At 38.3% G+C, this 19,836-nt stretch overlaps 2 protein-coding genes across 5 annotated transcripts in view; one reads left to right on the top strand and one right to left on the bottom strand.

Moving 5' to 3' along the window:
* The window catches only part of LOC124278024 (poly [ADP-ribose] polymerase tankyrase-2-like), a 169,620-nt gene that overhangs the window by 50,977 nt on the left and 98,807 nt on the right, over nucleotides 1-19,836 (bottom strand). The gene's annotated exons all lie outside the window — the stretch shown is intronic.
* Nucleotides 1-19,836, top strand: part of LOC124278030 (ankyrin repeat and KH domain-containing protein mask-like) — a 32,265-nt gene that overhangs the window by 961 nt on the left and 11,468 nt on the right. For 2 of the 4 annotated variants that reach the window (XM_046713770.1, XM_046713767.1), the window contains exons 2-19: nucleotides 1,751-1,939; nucleotides 2,441-2,466; nucleotides 8,063-8,112; nucleotides 8,562-8,596; nucleotides 10,441-10,489; nucleotides 10,592-10,626; nucleotides 14,472-14,520; nucleotides 14,713-14,750; nucleotides 15,039-15,087; nucleotides 15,550-15,584; nucleotides 16,223-16,271; nucleotides 16,468-16,502; nucleotides 17,566-17,593; nucleotides 17,897-17,931; nucleotides 18,463-18,511; nucleotides 18,728-18,762; nucleotides 19,369-19,471; nucleotides 19,698-19,726. In XM_046713770.1, coding sequence (XP_046569726.1) covers nucleotides 14,484-14,520; nucleotides 14,713-14,750; nucleotides 15,039-15,087; nucleotides 15,550-15,584; nucleotides 16,223-16,271; nucleotides 16,468-16,502; nucleotides 17,566-17,593; nucleotides 17,897-17,931; nucleotides 18,463-18,511; nucleotides 18,728-18,762; nucleotides 19,369-19,471; nucleotides 19,698-19,726 — 522 coding nt within the window. In that variant the 5' untranslated portion in view covers nucleotides 1,751-1,939; nucleotides 2,441-2,466; nucleotides 8,063-8,112; ... (2 more) ...; nucleotides 10,592-10,626; nucleotides 14,472-14,483. The remainder of the gene's footprint in view (nucleotides 1-1,750; nucleotides 1,940-2,440; nucleotides 2,467-8,062; nucleotides 8,113-8,561; nucleotides 8,597-10,440; nucleotides 10,490-10,591; nucleotides 10,627-14,471; nucleotides 14,521-14,712; nucleotides 14,751-15,038; nucleotides 15,088-15,549; nucleotides 15,585-16,222; nucleotides 16,272-16,467; nucleotides 16,503-17,565; nucleotides 17,594-17,896; nucleotides 17,932-18,462; nucleotides 18,512-18,727; nucleotides 18,763-19,368; nucleotides 19,472-19,697; nucleotides 19,727-19,836) is intronic. The other 2 variants (XM_046713768.1, XM_046713769.1) reach the window with 2 other exon arrangements.

The raw sequence follows: 19,836 nt of genomic DNA, 5'->3' as shown, positions 1-19,836 counted from the left end.
TCCGAGGTGTGTCTGTCGATATATCAACAATTGTAGGCTGTAGGAATATCCACCGATGCTCCGATTAAAGTGTAGATATATCTGTCTTGTACCAACATTTATTAAAGACTAACAAAAGATTTGTATTTGTACCGCTGTTGTCCAACAATCAAGCACAAGAAAGTGGGGGCTGATTCAGTCGATATTACCATGTAAACATCGAGTAAACTGTCAAATTGGGTCTTGGCCGGTATCGCTTTTATACACTTCCTTAATATTGTCACTTCAGTTATTGTAAGCATGGTCCTTTGCACTCACACCAGCAACTCTGTTATCACAGGTCATCCATGTAACTGTAAGTGTGAACACGTAATTAAGATAAACTTCCATACTACTAGTAAACACTTGTTTTTGTACAGGAGTTTATTATTATCAGTCATCCATGTAACTGTAAGTGTTAACACGTAATTAAGATAAACCTCAAGATTAACACTTGTTTTTGTACAGGAGAATATTATCATCGGTCATCCATGTAACTGTAAGAACACGTAATTAAGATAACCTTCCAACACACTTGTGTTTGTACAGGAGAATATTATCATCGGTCATCCATGTAACTGTAAGTGTTAACACGTAATTAAGATAAACTTCAGACTAAAAGCACTTGTGTTTGTACAGGAGAATATTATGATCGGTCATCCATGTAACTGTAAGTGTTAACACGTAATTAAGATAAACTTCAGACTAAGACACTTGTAAACACTTGTTTTGTACAGGAGAATATTAGCATCAGTCATCCATGTAACTGTAAGTGTTAACACGTAATTAAGATAAACTTCCAGACTAAACATTTGTGTTTGTACAGGAGAATATTAGCATAAGTCATCCATGTAACTGTAAGTGTTAACACGTAATTAAGATAAACTTCAGACTAAACACTTGTGTTTGTACAGGAGAATATTATCATCGGTCATCCATGTAACTGTAAGTGTTAACACGTAATTAGGATAAACTTCAGGCTTAACATTTGTGTTTGTACAGGAGATTATTAGCATACGTCATCCATGTAACTGTAAGAGTTAACACGTAATTAAGATAAACTTCAGACTAAACACTTGTGTTTGTACAGGAGAATATTATCATCAGTCATCCATGTAACTGTAAGTGTTAACACGTAATTAAGATAAACTTCCATACTAAACACGTGTGTTTGTACAGGAGAATATTATGATCGGTCGTCCATGTAACTGTAAGTGTTAACACGTAATTAGGATAAACTTCCAGACTGAACAGACTTGTGTCTGTAGAGGAGAATATGCAACTTCAACTGTTGAATTTTCGTATTCAGTACATGTCCAGACTGGACACACGTTTTGACAGGAGTACAGTGCATGTACAAAAGAAGAGAGCATGGATATGAGCAAGCATTATTGTATTATATACAGAGCATGGGATTGAATCAAGTTAACTTCCATTAGTCTGCTCGCTCCATTACTTTTCATGGAGCGATGTGTAGTTTCAGCCCAAATTTTGATAACAGATATATGTCTTGATATGGGGCAGGTTGTTTATTTTGAAGAAATGGAGAGTTACAGATGCATAAAAGGGGCAAACTAGATATAAAACATGGCAATAACATTGACTCAGTGGATGATCTGGATAAATCATAATGTCATTGTCTGAGTACGAAGTGCCAGTCTATTATGGCATGTCATGATTTAATTAAAGAATCATTACTACGGTGACACAACACATCGTGTTCCTGTTCTAGAAAGTGCGGGTAGACCTCGACCGACCACCACAACCATGAGTAATCAGACGAACGACAGCAACCCTCCTCAACCAGGTACCCAGAATATCCAGGTTACACCAAACACACAAGGACCCATGCAGACTGCTAACACGGCAGGGATGGTTTATGGTGGAGTTGGCAACACATATAACCAGATTCACGGACAAGGTGAATACATGCTACCAATGGTATCCATGGATGATCGCTGCATTTTATTTAGACACTTTCAGACACCTCATTGGGGTGCTGTGTATAGCCTTCATCGGTGTTCAAATGTTTCGGAATTGTTCCTAGTAGATTATAGACAGTGCAGCACAGCAGGGAACCATATTGAAGCAGCCGATCATCCAGCACCAGAGCAGTTCAAGTTGATATCTATCCATCCCCTGTGGAGACTACCACTGTTTTGTCCAAATTCAAATCTCTGTAGGATATCACAGATCAGCTTACCGTTGCGTATGGTATATCTAGGTTTAGGTTCCGTTGTCAGTAAGTTGATATTGTACGATTAGTGTATTTTGTGAAATGTTCATGCATTTATTGACAATTCAATGACAAACTAGAATGGCAACACAGAAATGAAGCCTCACGCATCAATGATAAAATTGACGGCAGCCACAAAGGGCGTACATGTGAAAAACTCTTAACTTTGATTTTATTTGTTTACAGGCGACAAGGCAAGTGTAGAAAAAGAGGTAAGTAGATGCAATCTCTCATCTGAAAATAACATGAAGTAAAAGAACATTGTGTTAAGCATGGTGGAATCAAGGATAAATCTCGCACAAAACGCCTAATAAGACGATTGTGGTCCTTTACTTTTTCTCACAGTCGCAAACAGGGTTGCGCAACAGAGAGAAAATGACCAGTCTTCCTACATGCGAGCGAGCCGAGGAAAGGTTGCCAACGTACTTCCTTCTGTACTTCATTCGGTTCGAAAAACATTTTTAATGTCAAAATAAAACATCGCCACCATCAAAGGTATACACCCATTTCGTCATGGGGTTGTGCTCTCAGTTTTTCAACCTCATATTGAATAATTACGAACGTAAAATATATTAACCATTATTGGCATGAGTATATTTGCAATACGTCACACTATTTATAACATGTTTAACAGACAAGAATTCCATTTAGGTAAAGATAACGTCAATAACTGACCTGAGCTGTGTCAATGTCTTGTCCAGTCAGAGTTTTGAGCGGTCTGTGCTAATGATATGGCAGAAAGCTGTAGTTATGCAATAGATAAAGATCATCCCCAACTTGCCAGCAAGCTTGTGGCAGCCATCATAGGCAACATAGGGTGAAACTGAGGTGAAATATTCACCGTGGAGAGCAAATAAAGAGACTAGTGAGTTCGAACCTCGTGTAGAAAAACTTGTATGATTCAAGTTAATGTTATTTATACATTTTATTGATTTATTGTGAGTTATTTGACCAGTTCAGCGTATATAATGCATATAAAATATTCCTTAAAATGAAGTTCTAGGTGAAGTAATACTGTGTTGCTAACATTGCACTTTCACTGAAATGCCACAAACGACATTTCCCCGTTATTAATTATTACTATTAATATTAAAGCATATAATTTTGTTACTTACTTAGATATCAATTACAAATAGGGGCATATTATAGCTGTACTGTAAGTAACAGTTCACGTTTGTGTCGTCTGGTCAGAAAGGTTGTCAATATCCAACTATATAACTGTCAACTAAGAGGTGTTATGAACATAGAGATTTTTCTGGGTTACATCTTCTTTTTATTCAGAGGTGTGGTGGTGGTGTCACTGGTGTTGGTGTTTTTATTTTAATAAAAAGAAGACGTAACCCAGAAAAATCTCTATGTTCATCAAATATCATCTTCTAAAATGCCAATCAAGCATCTAAGAGGTATTAAATTTTTTATGATGAAACATTGCATCCAAGATATTCATACTTCATTTTTTGTACACTACTTAAACCTACCTGGTGTTAGTCAGTTATCATAAGAACATTATAAATTTATCATTTTGATTAGTAACCGAATTTTAAGGCTCAGCTTCAGTTGACTGATCAGGGCAGAAAGCCCCCTTTTCCCATTCACAAAAATATTAGATCGCTCTCTCTCTTGCTCTCCTGTCTGAACAGCACTTTCTGATGAATGAGGTTGCACTGGTTGCATCATATGTGGTTGTGTTTATGGTACTGGTGTTGGTGGTACTAGTGTCGGTGATGATGGTGGTGGTGGTGTAAGAGGTCGTGGTGGTGGTGTCAGAGGTGTTGGTGGTGGTGTCGGTGGTTGTGGTACTGGTGTTGGTGGTACTGGTGTCAGAGGTGGTGGTGGTGGTGGTGGTGTCGGTGGTGATGCTCGTCTGTGTTGATTCCTGAGATGTCTGAGCACGCGTACGGTTTCCGTTCTCAAACGTCTCATACCACTCGGGACACGTTGTTGTTAACTGCATGATGGCCAGAGTCTAAATGATGGTGAACCTCTCTAGTAGCTCCTTTTATCGAAAAATTGTCTTCCAAGTCTTCGTGCGACGCGAGGAGACAGTGATTTTTCCAGTTTTAGATGCCTCTTTTATAGACTGAATATATACTGACATCTGAATACGAGCCTTGGCCTGGTCCAAGACTTGTTCAGAGGGTGATGTTATGACAACATTCTGTTTGGTTGAATAGCCTCATCTCAACCAGGCATTTTGAGCACATTGACAAACTGGATTTCTAAACGAATGCTATGATAGGCATGTAACTCTCAAAATGACTCTTCCAAATACTGTAGGGGTTACACTAATCTAAATTGTAATTTATATCACCCCCTCACCACCAAACCCCACCGCCCACTCCCACTCCCCGCAGGAAACAACGTCTTTCATATTGAGTCACTGTTAATCGTTTCTTTAATAATCTATTGATTATACCATTGGTGGCAAGAATCTGTTCTCGGTCCATTTCTAAGATGTCCTGTCGAATCTCCTCACCGTCTTCAAACATGAACCTTAAAATCTCGTAATGTTTCAAAGCGTACAAAGCCATTTGCAACAATTCTAGAAAACAAGCTGTTACTCCCATCAGGGCTGGGATCTGACTGAGATTAGTATTGGAGCAAACCTCTATTGAAACATCACCAAAAGATTATACATAAACAACCAATCCAGATATACTCTAATATTCGATACAGATTCTTGTACCGTTGTCAAGCAAGTTGTCTTGCTTGACAACGGTACAAGAATCTGTATTGAAACGTCGCACTCACGAAATAAAGAAGTTGTTATCCTTAAAAAAATGTTCTATATTGTACGTCTCAACTTCTAAAATGCCACTCAAACAAGAAAATATACAGTATTTTACACTAAACATCACACTCGTAGCTACACTATGAATATGAATCCACCTCTTTCTGAGGTACTCCTACCAGGGCCGAATACGGACAGTCTGGAGACCATGTTTCATGTTCGTTCCTAGGATCATCATCTGCTTCCCAGTTCTTGATCACGAGATCACATTGAAAACACTGGCAAGAAGAATGGTACTGTCCATACACAGGTCTTGTTGTCCAAATGCATCCATGATATCCTCGGGAGAGCAACAGAAACACGTCTGCACAGTCCAGTGTCTAAACCAAGTATGAACTTCACAAGTTCAGGTGATCATTTAGATTACTTGTGCAATGCAGAAAGTCCATATGTCCCTGATGAGTGACTTTCATCATAAAACATGGGTATGTTGACGATCGCCTCAGAATCCGTCTCTGGGGCAATCTCAGGAGTCATAGGGAGCCACTTGGAGTCATAGGGAGCCACACTGCAGGCATAGGGAGCCATCTGTAAAGTCATCCGTGGAACCCTCTACTCCTTTTCTGTTTCTATATAAAGATAAAGGCATCTCTGGCACAGCAGACAGAGGCATCGTCTCTCCCTCAGACATCAGTACTTCAGGCCTCTGTTGTTGAGGTATGACTTCATAGAGTATCTCTTCAACAGGACTGACCCCTTGGTCAGGGTTAGTTTCAGCTCCTTCAATAGCACAGTTGGCTTGTTGATACCCACAAATCAGCAGTCTCCATCTGTTTCTTGGAAGTCCTGGATGGTTGGAGACTCTTGGGATTTTGGCTTGATTGCTCTCCCACAAATCAGCAAAGTCTAACAACTTTGGATGTCCAAACATCCTTTCACCAAGTTCATCAATCTCTAACTGATTCTTAAATGCTTTATTTGAGACTCTTGGTCGGTGTCTTGGTGGGTGCCACCTTCTTCTGTTGCTTCTGTTTCCTCTTTGGACAACAGAAGTTGCAGTGTGTGCTTGGGAGGTATTCCTTTTCGAGGAACGGTACTTGGCATCATATCTGTGACCTCGGGATCTTTGGAGAACAAAGGTAGCGTGCAGGTTGCTTGCCGGTGATCATAGCTGGGCAGGTGAGCCCAGAATTTCACCTGCAGTTTGTCCAATAGTTTGATGTACAACATATTATTGCCCAAGGGCATATGGCGTCCATTCCTCAACTTCCTCAAGGGCTGCTTGGTGCTTGTTCAGGAATGTCTCCCCTGCATTTTCTGCTGCACACACATCGTTCACACCTCTTAGAAACAAGTGTTGAGTTGAGTGTGGTCTGGGTGATAAGACACCCAGAAATAGTTTCCCTCAGTCAAGACAGAGAAACGGTCCATCAACCCATACAGTGTCTCCCCTTTAGGACAAGTACCATCGACCCATACAGTGTCTCCCTTTCAGGACAAGTACCATCAACCCATACAGTTTATGGTTAGGTTTGAGCTTTAAGTAATGGAAGTATTATCATTACAAGGCGCCAGGCTCTCTTTGACTTTTCTGATTTGACTATAAGTTGATATGACCATAAGCCTGTCCTTCCAAGACATCTGCTTGAAAAGAAGACCAAAGCCTATTTGGTTGAACCTCATGATGTTACCACTAGTTTAGGCGACCTGAAACGCTGACCATGGACGGAAGGCTTAATGTGAACTGTCGATACCTAACATTAAAGAAGAAACCATTTGAAAGACTCACTGGTGGTACACAGGTGTGCGTTTGTTTTACATTATCACGGTATTGTATGGTTGGTGTGCCAGGGTACTATTTGTCATGATGTCAGTGAATTAAATAATGAGTAGTTGTCGTGCGTTTTGCATTTGGAAACCAAGAAACGACAGCGGTTTTCATTCATTTTCACAGACTTAGAGACTACCCGACTGAAAGCTAGCTGCATAAAATCTGGGGTACTTGTTGTATTCATGAGGCTGTACTGTTATGAAATGGATCGCCACTCTCGATTAGGAAGTGTAATCCAATGAGTAAGAGCAAGGTATAGTGCACACTTAACATGTCGCGTGACTTTACTGTTAATTAAAGTCTAAAAAAGAATTTTGCTAATGGTTGGATGGACATAGTTACGCCAAGGCAATGAGGCAATGAAACAATTAAAGGAATTTGATGTCAATTGATTATAATCATAATAATACTAGCATTAATGTTAAGCACTTCACAAAACCGACAAATAACTTTTTCCATGAACATTAGAGATATCTGTCAGACTGCACATTGTCGACCCCATAGGGCTGAATCGCAAACAAAGATCACAAAAGTGCCCGAAGAAGTCGAGGTCACCCTGCCCCACACAACACACTCATTCAGTTGTGAAACCGATAAAATATCCACGAGGACACTTTATGGGGCAATATATTGAGGCGTTGTCGGTTCTATTTCTAATTTCAGACCTGTATGGAACTATACGCGTGAATGCATTCATTTCGTTATGAATATATCTACATACATACATGGGTGATACCGATATGTAAACCCACACAGTGAGTTCGAGAATATAGCATTACTAAATAGAAGATACAACATAATCATCATGGTTAAATATATACATTCTTATGAGTAATTACGATAATCACATTACTGTTAAACATCAAAGTTATTATATATATAATACTCAAATATGTGAATATAGATCAAGTCTAAACATTGAACATGGCTGCCCCCGACTGAATATCTACTGAAACACTTTCACACAATGACTCTATGGGCGTCATTTGCTAAATGCACTAAGCCATGCAAAGCTCGCATGTGGAGCACTTTTAGGTTCACAGTTGAATACTCCTTTGCTGCAGCGTGTGGAACGTTTCGGAATTATTTACGTATAGCTCATTTATCTCAAAGTCACTTCGAGAGACAAGCCCTCCATCCGCGGGATGAATTTCCGAGACGTGTCAAAGAGAGTTGGGAGAGGGTCTAGAAAAATATAAATCTATTGCAATGATCTGAAATAATCACAAATGGTTTTGTTTTTTAGCTCCGGGGATTTGCGCGGACAACTGTCGGTAAAGGAGCGTCAAAAACGAGGTAGGTGTCCATCAAAGCATAACCACATGTTGCGTAAATACACCGAAATGGGATGACTGCCTGAAATCTGTGGTGGGATAAAACTGCCTTTGGGACCACAAGAAATGTCTATTTAAACAAATACAGAAACTATTCCAACTCCACAAGTTATTGGCCAACTGTTCACCCACGTGTAAGTTTTGGGGCATGGCAGACTGGGGGAAATGTAACAAGAAGAAGCAGAGCTGCAGTGATGGAGACGATCATGAAAGTACAATGTCGGGAGCTGTATGTCGATGTAGGGCTGTTATCCATACCAGCATCACAAGTACGAAAGTATCGTATAAACAAGCTTTAAGATAAGTGAAGCATACGTTAAGTGATGCATATGTTATATTATAAAACATTAATAGCATATACAAATCATTCGAGAAATTTAACCCATTTAAAAATGATTTTCTTATCAACAGAGAGAAGAGATGATGTTCAAAATCTGGAGTTGAAGGTGAGTAGTTCCCATCAAATTATATGTTATATTACACGTAAAAGAGCTCTGGGACGCACTCATTGTATCACACACACATACGTCCGCATTCTTCAAAAAGGAAAGAAATAGTTTAGTGATTCAATATTTTATAATGACATTAATGTTCATTCTTATTGTCTAATGCCTGTTTTTGTACATTTCTTTCCCTGGTGTATAGTAAACACAAATGCGAAAAATTAGACAGTTTCTGACACGTCCGTATTCTTTCAAAAAGGAAAGAAATATGTTAGTGATTCAAACTTTTATAATGACATTAATGTTCATTCTTATTAGCTAATGCCTGTTTTTGAACATTTCTTTCCCTGGTGTATAGTAAACACAAATGCGAAAACTTAGACAGTTTCTGACTACGAAATATGCTTGATTTTCTGTTTAGATTCAGTGTCGCCGTCAACGAGCACATTTCAAGTCTTAAATATATATTTTTGAACATAGATCTATGAAAACATATACAAATAACTTAATTAAGCATCCACTGTATTTTTGCAGTGACAAGTTTTCAACACGTACATAAAACTTGTCGTGGTATCAGAGTTTTCTGACCCGTATGATCTTTTGACTCATAAAAAACGACAAAATGATTGGAATTCATATTGATTTTATGATGATAATTGCGGATTTAAATAGAATAACCAAAAAACTCTGATTTTTCATACAAAACCACGTCTGGCCCACGAATGTTTAATGTTGAATTTATTGGTGAATGTGAACATTCAAAATGTTATTTGGATTGTCTTACACGATTCAAGGACAATACCGAGTTTAACCTCGATGTGACTGTTTGACAGCTTGCACTCCCCTCCTCATAACCCTTGTCAGCCTCTTAACTCTCTGAAGGGCCAGTCTACGTCATTCCTCGTATAAAGCAGCAGATTATGTACAGGAGGATCCCTTTGTTGCAAACGACGACCAATCATGTCCCAGATATGCTCCAAAGGGTTAAGATCGGGGCTCATTCAATCGGGAGATATATCAGGGGGTGCTTAATTTAGTTCTTTGTGTATATAGTCATTATACCACACTGGCTCCCACCTGACACAGTACGCTTGTAAGAACAAGAGATACCTATGGAATACTGTAAGGGACATTCTCGCGATCTCGACCTTTGGAAACAAGCTAAAAATGCCAAAAGTGCGAGAAAGCGAGATCGCGAGAACGCGAGATTTTGGCCAAATCTCTCGTTCTCGCGATCTCGCATTCTCGTGTTTTTGGTACATAGCACTTTTTGTCAAAAATCGACAAGAATACAACATTTGTACATGCTGTCAAATCTCGCAATCTCGCAATCTCAGCTTGTCAAATAAGGCCACAAAAACAGGAAGTCGCGAGAACGCGAGAATGTGACATTTGATTTTCTCGCGATCTGGCGATCTCCAGCTTGTTTCCAAATGTCGAGATCGCGAGAATGCGAGATCGCGAGAATGTCCCTTACAGTATTCCATAGATACCGCATTTCTCATGACCAATAGGTCAGCGGATGTCGGGCATTGAGGAATACAGTGCTCTAATGCTATCCTAGCGATAAGGTTACCAGTAGATGTGAGTAGCTACACAGCAAAACATAAAACAAGAAGGCTGAAATGACAAACTTGCCTCAGCATTATACTTCTTTTACAATTTGATAAATATGATGTTCAAACATAATAAAGACTTTCAAGATCAACATACGTGTTTGATACAGTCTCACAAGTCAATTGCTCCACTGATAATGTGTTTTCTACTTGGAGAAAACTGAATGTTGTTGAAAGTATCCATGGTGTATTGTCAAATATATACATATTTATTTATGTTTTGAATTTCAGATTGAGAAACTGAAAGAGGAAGTGGAAACGTTCCAACAACAAACATATGGTATTCAGACTTCTTATCAGAACTTAAATGTTGCAATATAAAGTGTCTGTATTGAAATATTGCCTAGAGAGGAAATGACTGACAGATCGGTTGCATTTTCAGATAAACGTGAGGACATACAAAACATCGAGAAGAAGGTAAATACAATTCTAACAGATGCATATACAATGTATAAAGAATAAACAAAGTTGTCTTAAGCAGAGCCGGGCAGATTTACAGAGCCAGTCCTCAAAACAGTAACATGCCAGGACATTCTACCCCCTCCCACCCAACTGTGTGAAAGTATACACACTTACTTTTGTGTTGTTGACATGCAGACATCATGGTTCAGACCATCACTAATAAACACTAATAAATATCACTAATAAACCTCTTCGTTCAAGCTGAATATATATTTACTGAAGGCCTTCAATTTCATTTTCCTGAAACCACCTTGCTGATGGAAAATAACCAAATGATATAATATATAGGAATATATACACATGCCTCAAGTTCCTTTACTTGCTGCCGGTTTGTTTCTCAATATTGGGGTTGTATATAACTGTAATCTGACCATGACCTTTAAGGCTAGGGTGGCATGTTTGGACAAGGGCCGTCTTTTACTACCAAGTCAGATCCCTAGACAAAGGGTCTCGTCAACCTTGGCTGGTTCCTGTTCCAGAAAGATAGCACATTACAAACACACTGCTGTCTTTCTGCTGTATCATATATGGGAAGGGCTGAGAGAAATCCCTTAGGCTACTCAGTATGCCTCTGTATTCAAAACCCCAAAGACAGCTCTTCCAACGTCCTTGATAACAAGCAATAATTTAGCCTTTACCTTCTATCTGTAAGAGAAGCTAAATCCGGCATAGCCTCATAGTCTTTGCAGACCCGGGCACCAGAATTGGAAGTCTATCAGAAGTAAACCCAGCTTGATGGGTTAGAATGTGGCACAAGTGGATGCTTCTGATTGTTGGGGGTATCAATGAATGGTGTCTTGATTAGTCTGACACACGACATAAAATATAAGACAGCCAGGAAGGAAGAAAAGCACCTGTTGATGCTGAAACCTCATTGAGCTTTTAAACATATAACTGTAATGTTGATATCCAAGTAGACTGAAGTTGGCAATAAACCAAATTTATCCACCGATCCTCTCACCCACTTACTTAAAAGACTGAAGGTGTCATTTACGTCAACGCTCACTAAACAAACTGAAGATGACATTAAAGTCAACCCATCAATCCAATCATACACAAAACAGACTGAAGGTGACATTAAAGTCAACGCTCACTAATCAGACTAAAGATGACATTAAAGTCAACCCACCCATCCAATCACACACTAAATAGACTGAAGGTGACATTAAAGTCAACGCTCAGTAAACAGACTGAAGGTGACATTAAAGTCAACGCTCACTAAACAGACTAAAGATGACATTAAAGTCAACCCACCCATCCCATCACATCCTAAATAGACTGAAGGTGACATTAAAGTCAACCAACACATCCAATCACACACTAAACAGACTGAAGGTGACATTAAAGTCAACGCTCACTAAACAGACTGAAGATGACATTAAAGTCAACCCACCCATCCAATCACACACTAAATAGACTGAAGGTGACATTAAAGTCAACCCACCCATCCCATGACACACTAAGTAGACTGAAGGTGACATTTAAGTCAACCAACCCATCCAATCACACACTAAATAGACTGAAGGTGACATTAAAGTCAACGCTCACTAAACAGACTGAAGGTGACATTAACAACGCTCACTAAACAGACTAAAGATGACATTAAAGTCAACCAACCCATCCAATCACACACTAAATAGACTGAAGGTGACATTTAAGTCAACCAACCCATCCAATCACACACTAAATAGACTGAAGATGACACAAAGTCAACCCATCCAATCACACACTAAATAGACTGAAGATGACATTAAAGTCAACCCACCCATCCAATCACACACTAAATAGACTGAAGGTGACATTAAAGTCAACCCACCCATCCAATCACACACTAAATAGACTGAAGGTGACATTTAAGTCAACCCACCTATCCAATCACACACTAAATAGACTGAAGGTGACATTAAAGTCAACCCGCCCATCCAATCACACACTAAATAGACTAAAGATGACATTAAAGTCAACCCACCAATCCAATCACACACTAAATAGACTGAAGGTGACATTAAAGTCAACGCTCACTAAACAGACTGAAGGTGACATTAAAGTCAACGCTCACTAAACAGACTAAAGATGACATTAAAGTCAACCAACCCATCCCATCACACCCTAAATAGACTGACGGTGACATTTAAGTCAACCAACCCATCCAATCACACACTAAATAGACTGAAGATGACGTTAAAGTCAACCCATCCAATCACACACTAAATAGACTAAAGATGACATTAAAGTCAACCCACCAATCCAATCACACACTAAATAGACTGAAGGTGACATTAAAGTCAACCCACCCATCCAATCACACACTAAATAGACTGAAGGTGACATTTAAGTCAACCCACCTATCCAATCACACACTAAATAGACTGAAGGTGACATTAAAGTCAACCCGCCCATCCAATCACACACTAAATAGACTAAAGATGACATTAAAGTCAACCCACCAATCCAATCACACACTAAATAGACTGAAGGTGACATTAAAGTCAACGCTCAGTAAACAGACTGAAGGTGACATTAAAGCCAACGCTCACTAAACAGACTAAAGATGACATTAAAGTCAACCCACCCATCCCATCACATCCTAAATAGACTGAAGGTGACATTAAAGTCAACCAACACATCCAATCACACACTAAACAGACTGAAGGTGACATTAAAGTCAACGCTCACTAAACAGACTGAAGATGACATTAAAGTCAACCCACCCATCCAATCACACACTAAATAGACTGAAGGTGACATTAAAGTCAACCCAACCATCCCATCACACACTAAGTAGACTGAAGGTGACATTTAAGTCAACCAACCCATCCAATCACACACTAAATAGACTGAAGGTGACATTAAAGTCAACGCTCACTAAACAGACTGAAGGTGACATTAAAGTCAACGCTCACTAAACAGACTAAAGATGACATTAAAGTCAACCAACCCATCCCATCACACCCTAAATAGACTGACGGTGACATTTAAGTCAACCAACCCATCCAATCACACACTAAATAGACTGAAGATGACGTTAAAGTCAACCCATCCAATCACACACTAAATAGACTAAAGATGACATTAAAGTCAACCCACCAATCCAATCACACACTAAATAGACTGAAGGTGACATTAAAGTCAACCCACCCATCCAATCACACACTAAATAGACTGAAGGTGACATTTAAGTCAACCCACCTATCCAATCACACACTAAATAGACTGAAGGTGACATTAAAGTCAACCCGCCCATCCAATCACACACTAAATAGACTAAAGATGACATTAAAGTCAACCCACCAATCCAACCACACACTAAATAGACTGAAGGTGACATTTAAGTCAACCCACCCATCCAATCACACTCTAAATAGACTGAAGGTGACATTAAAGTCAACCCACCCATCCAATCACACACTAAATAGACTAAAGATGACACTAAAGTCAACCCACCAATCCAATCACACACTAAGTAGACTGAAGGTGACATTTAAGTCAACCCACCAATCCAATCACACACTAAATAGACTGAAGGTGACATTAAAGTCAACCCACCAATCCAATCACACACTAAATAGACTGAAGGTGACATTAAAGTCAACCCACCCATCCAATCACACACTAAATAGACTGAAGGTGACATTAAAGTCAACCCACCCATCCAATCACACACTAAATAGACTGAAGATGACATTTAAGTCAACCCACCCATCCAATCACACACTAAGTAGACTGGGGGTGACATTAAAGTCAACCAACCCATCCAATCACACAATCCTATGTTGCTAAATATGTAAGATATGTTCCAGATACGTAAGCTAATGGAAGATATTGAACTCAAGAAAGACGAAATAGCAAGTGAGTAGCAAACTACAAGATAATTTGTCAATTGTGTATCCCAGTTTAAAAAAGAAAAAATGGAATAATGATTTTGCAAGTGCACCCTTTTTAAAAATTATTTTTGAATGCTGTGAAATAGTTGAAGTTAAACTTTTACGTAATCACTAAAATTATTTGAAAACTGACAGCAGTACTTGTTTGTTTATACAGAGTTGGAGGAAAACGTTATACCGGAACTAAAGAAACAGGTAATTAATAGATTCTAACAAATATTTCTTAACATAAAGAGTAAAACATTAATTCTTATATCTTGCTATTTTGTGTGACTTATGTTTGTATTAACACATACGTATACAATATAGCATTGCAAACAACATATCCAGGGAGGAATTGTTAATATTATGACATTGCTTTGTTGTTTGTTTACGGACTGAGTCCTGGTTAACTTCTGTATTAGTTTCCACAGGTGAATCAACCCGTAATGATATGATAAAGTACATCTGTGATTGCACTGAGAGGTTGTGTCACATTTGCAGATTGAAGAAGCTGAAATAAGACTTGAAGTGCTCAAAGATACTGTTGAAGGTAGGTTGAATAACTAGTGGACACGATGAATGCTAAATGGTGCCGGGCCAAGTATAATCGGTTAGCAGTCATTAGTTATCCCAACATTTCACGGGATGCTCAGTGGCAGCTATTCTAGCAATGTTCATCATTAAACGGGATTATTAAAAAAAACAAAAAAAACCCAAAAAAAAACAAACAAACATTTAATGAATGCACTCAATGATTGCTCGTAGGAATGTGAGCAACCAGAAGCAGGTAAGCAACTGTCAAACACATCAAGGAATATTAGTACACACAATATTATTACACATCATAGATATCACCATGGTTTCAACCTGCAACATTTGGAACTCATTTTGACATAGATATAGACCCAAACTTGAGTCCTTGGCTATACAGATGGCAATATTTTTGGCCAACGAAGACAAGGACCATACTCAAGTATCAAGGATGTCTTATGTCTTTCATTTCAATCTACAGATACATCGAATGCCATCCCGGCCCTGGAAAAACAGGTACCTTACGTTATATGTATGTATTGTGAAGTCACTCAAGAAGGCTACCTAAACATAGTGTGGCAATAGTCCAGCTATATGATGGCTGTCTGTAAATAATCGAGTCTGGACCAGACAATCCAGTGACCAACAGCATAAACATCGATCTACGCAATTGGGAACCGATGACATGTGTCAACCAAGTCAGCGAGCCTGACCACCCGACCACCCGACCCCGTTAGTTACGACAAGCATGGGTTACCGAAGATCAATTTTCTAAACCGGACTTTCACAGGGCTAAACATAATGTACCTTAACATAACAGAAGATAGATAGCAATACAGTAAGGTTCATGTTGAGGTGTACTGAAAATGACATTTCTATTAGAGATCTGAGGACACATGTGATAACAGTTCGAGTCAGGGAACCTTTCAATGTAACCAATTATTGTCTAGGATTCTAACCTCCACGGCGTGTAGAGTGAGGGAAGAATATCCGGCAAGCACATGTGATATCTTATTCTAATGAGACCGATCCTTCACTAGCATCTGACCAATTTGACAAAATATAGAGTATTTTGTATGTTCCATACATGTTTTCACAGAATCTACGAATTCAGAGACAATTGACTTCAGGGTATTTTTTTGTATTAATTGTAGGTGCGGGATCTGATCCAGAATCTCACAAAATATGGCACTGATGTAAAAGGTACGAACATTTTCAAGTTCTTCAAGTCAGTTACGCACCAATAATGTCACATGGAAACTAGAGTTATGTAAATAGATGAATAAGATAGTAACCGCACATGAAATATTTCTAGGTTGTTTCACGTACTATATACAAACACTTTTTTTCTCATTGTATTGGCTAATATCAAGGTATAACTTTTTCTTCTGTTTTCTAGCTGAAAGGGAGAGCATTGCGGAACTGTACAGATTGGTAAGACTATTTCACCTGATTTCCTAAACATTTACACGTGGCAGGTTACTGTAACACAAAGTAGTGCTGGAAAGTCAGGTCCTGCTGCTCAGATGAATGACGTTACAACACTGACATAATGTGCTAGCTCCCTCCAACACTTTTATCAAATAACGATAGAACAAATAGTTCAACCAAATACACTGTATCGTATTTAGGTGCAGGTGTTTACAGCAGATGTGTTTGCAAGGCTCTTTTATCGGCTTTATATCTCTTTTCACTAAAAAGGACGATGCTCTTGTATTGAAAGGGTCAAATAGTTTTTACTTCGGTTTCAACCATGTCAATGGTGTTACAGCTCTAACTGAGACTTGTATTTGAAAGTATTCAACCATTTTGTACTGATGATTAAATGCAAGGGGTGTCCAAGCGCTGCTATAACAACTTCAAAGACAAGAAGAACGGAAAAGAGAGGGTGCTTCTTGTGTCCTGGGGTTAAGACCAGTCCCAGCTATATCAAATGCGTTTTGAGGGGGGAATTTATAAACAGATTCTTTCCAGACTTAGCATGTTTCAACCGCTATCGTGGAAATGTTGGCTGTACAATGTTTCAGCGTAGTATGGGGTTAGTGGCTTATTATTTGAGCATCTAATCCCGTTTGGGTAATAGTCTATATTATAACAACTGTCATACATGAAATGTGGGTGCATGTCCGAGGAAGTATGTCTTCCTTTGCAATAGCTTTATGAAGAATGTTTAACATATCACAATAAATTTTAATGCTATGTTATTTTGAGTGGTTCATTTCTAAAAGGCCTCTGCATGTTTAGATAAACAGTTTCAACAATAAATTGAAATGACAGTTAAGCATCTTATGAACATTAACTCCGTTGAAGGCGAGTTCAGAATTATGAAGCAGGTTGCCTGAAGTCTGTATTGGGTTAGAGCAGATAGTTCTCTCGAATGTATGTTGACTTTCGTCAGTAGATGGAGCAGATATAGCCCACTCAGATCGTACATTACACTATGTTTCAAAAGAACATTAAGAGGTTTGATTCTTTTTGACACGTTTTCTGTTTACAGGTTCTTCAGTTGGGAAATGACCTTTCAGGTTTGTTCATTTCATTGAATTTGGGAAGTCCTTAAAGTAATTGAGTGAACTAATTAGTCAAAGCTGCTTGTTTTTTAATATCGGGATTATTCGCCACAACTAACTGAGAAAAACAACCCCACATAATAAGTTACTGATAATGATGTAGCTGGCCGAACAGCTGGTTTATGTCACACAGGTGATGAAAGTCCAATGTATAATTTTAGTGTATTCTTCATGTTAACTGTTTTTAAATGGAGGAATATCACAGAGACACAGATTCAGAATCCATTTAAATACAACCAGAAATTATGTCTTTTTCAGATCGGAAGAATGATCAGAAAGCACTCGCTGAAAAGGCAGGTTTTCATATATTATATTTTGAAGAGCATTGAACGATCAAATGCTTTTGTATCGACTTTTCGACCATCATTTTGAAAATTCCCTCTAGCGAAACCATTGTAGTTTTTATTGCATACGCGCTCCTAATTGATGCAATTTGAAGTATAGAATATAGAATAACTGTATATGAATATATGTAATTGGGAACTGATTTTCTCGTCTTAAGTATACAACAACACAGATTGTTTCTCCTCCCTCCTCCCTATAAACAAATACTAGGGAAAGGTCCTATACTGCGACGTTACGGTATCATTATCTTCTTTTCCTATGGGGATCGATCCCCTGCTGCGCCATAACAAAACACGTTAATATATGTATATATATATAAAACAATAGACTCCCTGCTGATGACTGATACGAAGTCAAAAAGTATAAAGTATATGTCTAATTATGAGCACATGTTTGTACATTTAGCACAGCTAAGGTGTGGATGCCTTCTCATAACTAGATGAATGAATGTCAAATATATAATGCTAATGTTATTACAGATGCAGAAAATTGAAGTCGAACAGGCAAAACAAAAGCGCCGATGTGAAGGTATGCATAATACAATAAAACACGTAAAGTTATATCAGGCGAATATACATATGTAATTACAAATGTTTTGTGGTTATCTACTTGGTTTAAATGCCTACAACCATCAAATTATTCTCATTGACATGAGCTTGTTATGTAACTCTTGCAGCTGTATCTAGAAGTATATTACAAATGATGTCCTCTAAAAAAAAAATAATACACTCTCATTATTTTCAGATGAACTGAGAAAAAATATAGAATTACAGAAACAGGCAAGTACTACTCCATATACCTCACCATATTAATGGTGAAAGACTCACTCCCATCAGCACATATTAACCAGGTGACAGTAGATATTTCCATCATAAATCAGTCATTACCCCCATGTCGCTTGAAGACGTGTCAAGGCCTAGTTAGCTCATTATACATCATATGAACTTAGTATCATCTCTTCCAGCATGATTGACTTAAATGAGTGGTTTCGGAAATCTTAACGATCAAAGTTTGCAGTTGAAATTTTGTACAACGAAATTGTGAATTCACAATAGGTTGAAACGTGGTAGTTTATTAGAACTGTTCGTAGATAAACACTTCAGCAAGAGGTCATTGACTGATGCATTAGAATCTTACAAGCTGATTGCATGTGGACAGTATACCTTTCATTATGCGACAACATTCTAAAGCTCTGATGGAAATAGTGAATGTACTTCGTTCATACATTTTCTCTCTTTGTGAATTGTGGATACACACTCGTCCGAATTAAAAAAGGTCTCACGGTATGGATATTGTTTAGGGGACATGACTGTAAATGAGAAATAATTCAGTTTGTCTGTTTCATTGGCATAATCCCAAAACACCATCAATTTTATTGATTACAGATACAAAAACTACGTAAGGTAATCGAGGAAAAGGACGCTAACCAAATCAAGCTGGAACATCAACTTAAAGGTATTTCTTATACGTACAAACTCCACGTTATAAGTGAGGCAGTACATATTTCAAGTAGTCAGATGTAGATAGGTCTTACTGTGGAGATTTCTTTAGATAAACACATGCATGTTTGCAAATCATCAGTGCAATTATTAAACAGGTACACCATCAATCAATCATATTTTTCATTTTAAACAACACTTTTATTTACATCGACAAAATATGATGTCAGTTAAACGCTGAATATAACATGAAAACACTTTATTTCTGGTTTTAGATGCAAGGACAGCAGCAACAGAGAGCAAGGTAAATAGCATATGTATTCCTGCATCCTTGTGTCTGAGCATACTCCTTTTATGTCAGGGATATATTATATATTATAGTCTACCTGTTCAGGTAAATACTCCTCTGTATAG

The sequence above is a fragment of the Haliotis rubra genome, unplaced genomic scaffold, assembly GCF_003918875.1.
Source record: "Haliotis rubra isolate DU_JTF1 unplaced genomic scaffold, ASM391887v1 Scf230, whole genome shotgun sequence".
Lineage (NCBI taxonomy): Eukaryota > Metazoa > Mollusca > Gastropoda > Lepetellida > Haliotidae > Haliotis > Haliotis rubra.
The sequence above is the reverse complement of the archived record's forward strand: the minus strand, read 5'-3'. Positions and strand labels throughout refer to the sequence as shown.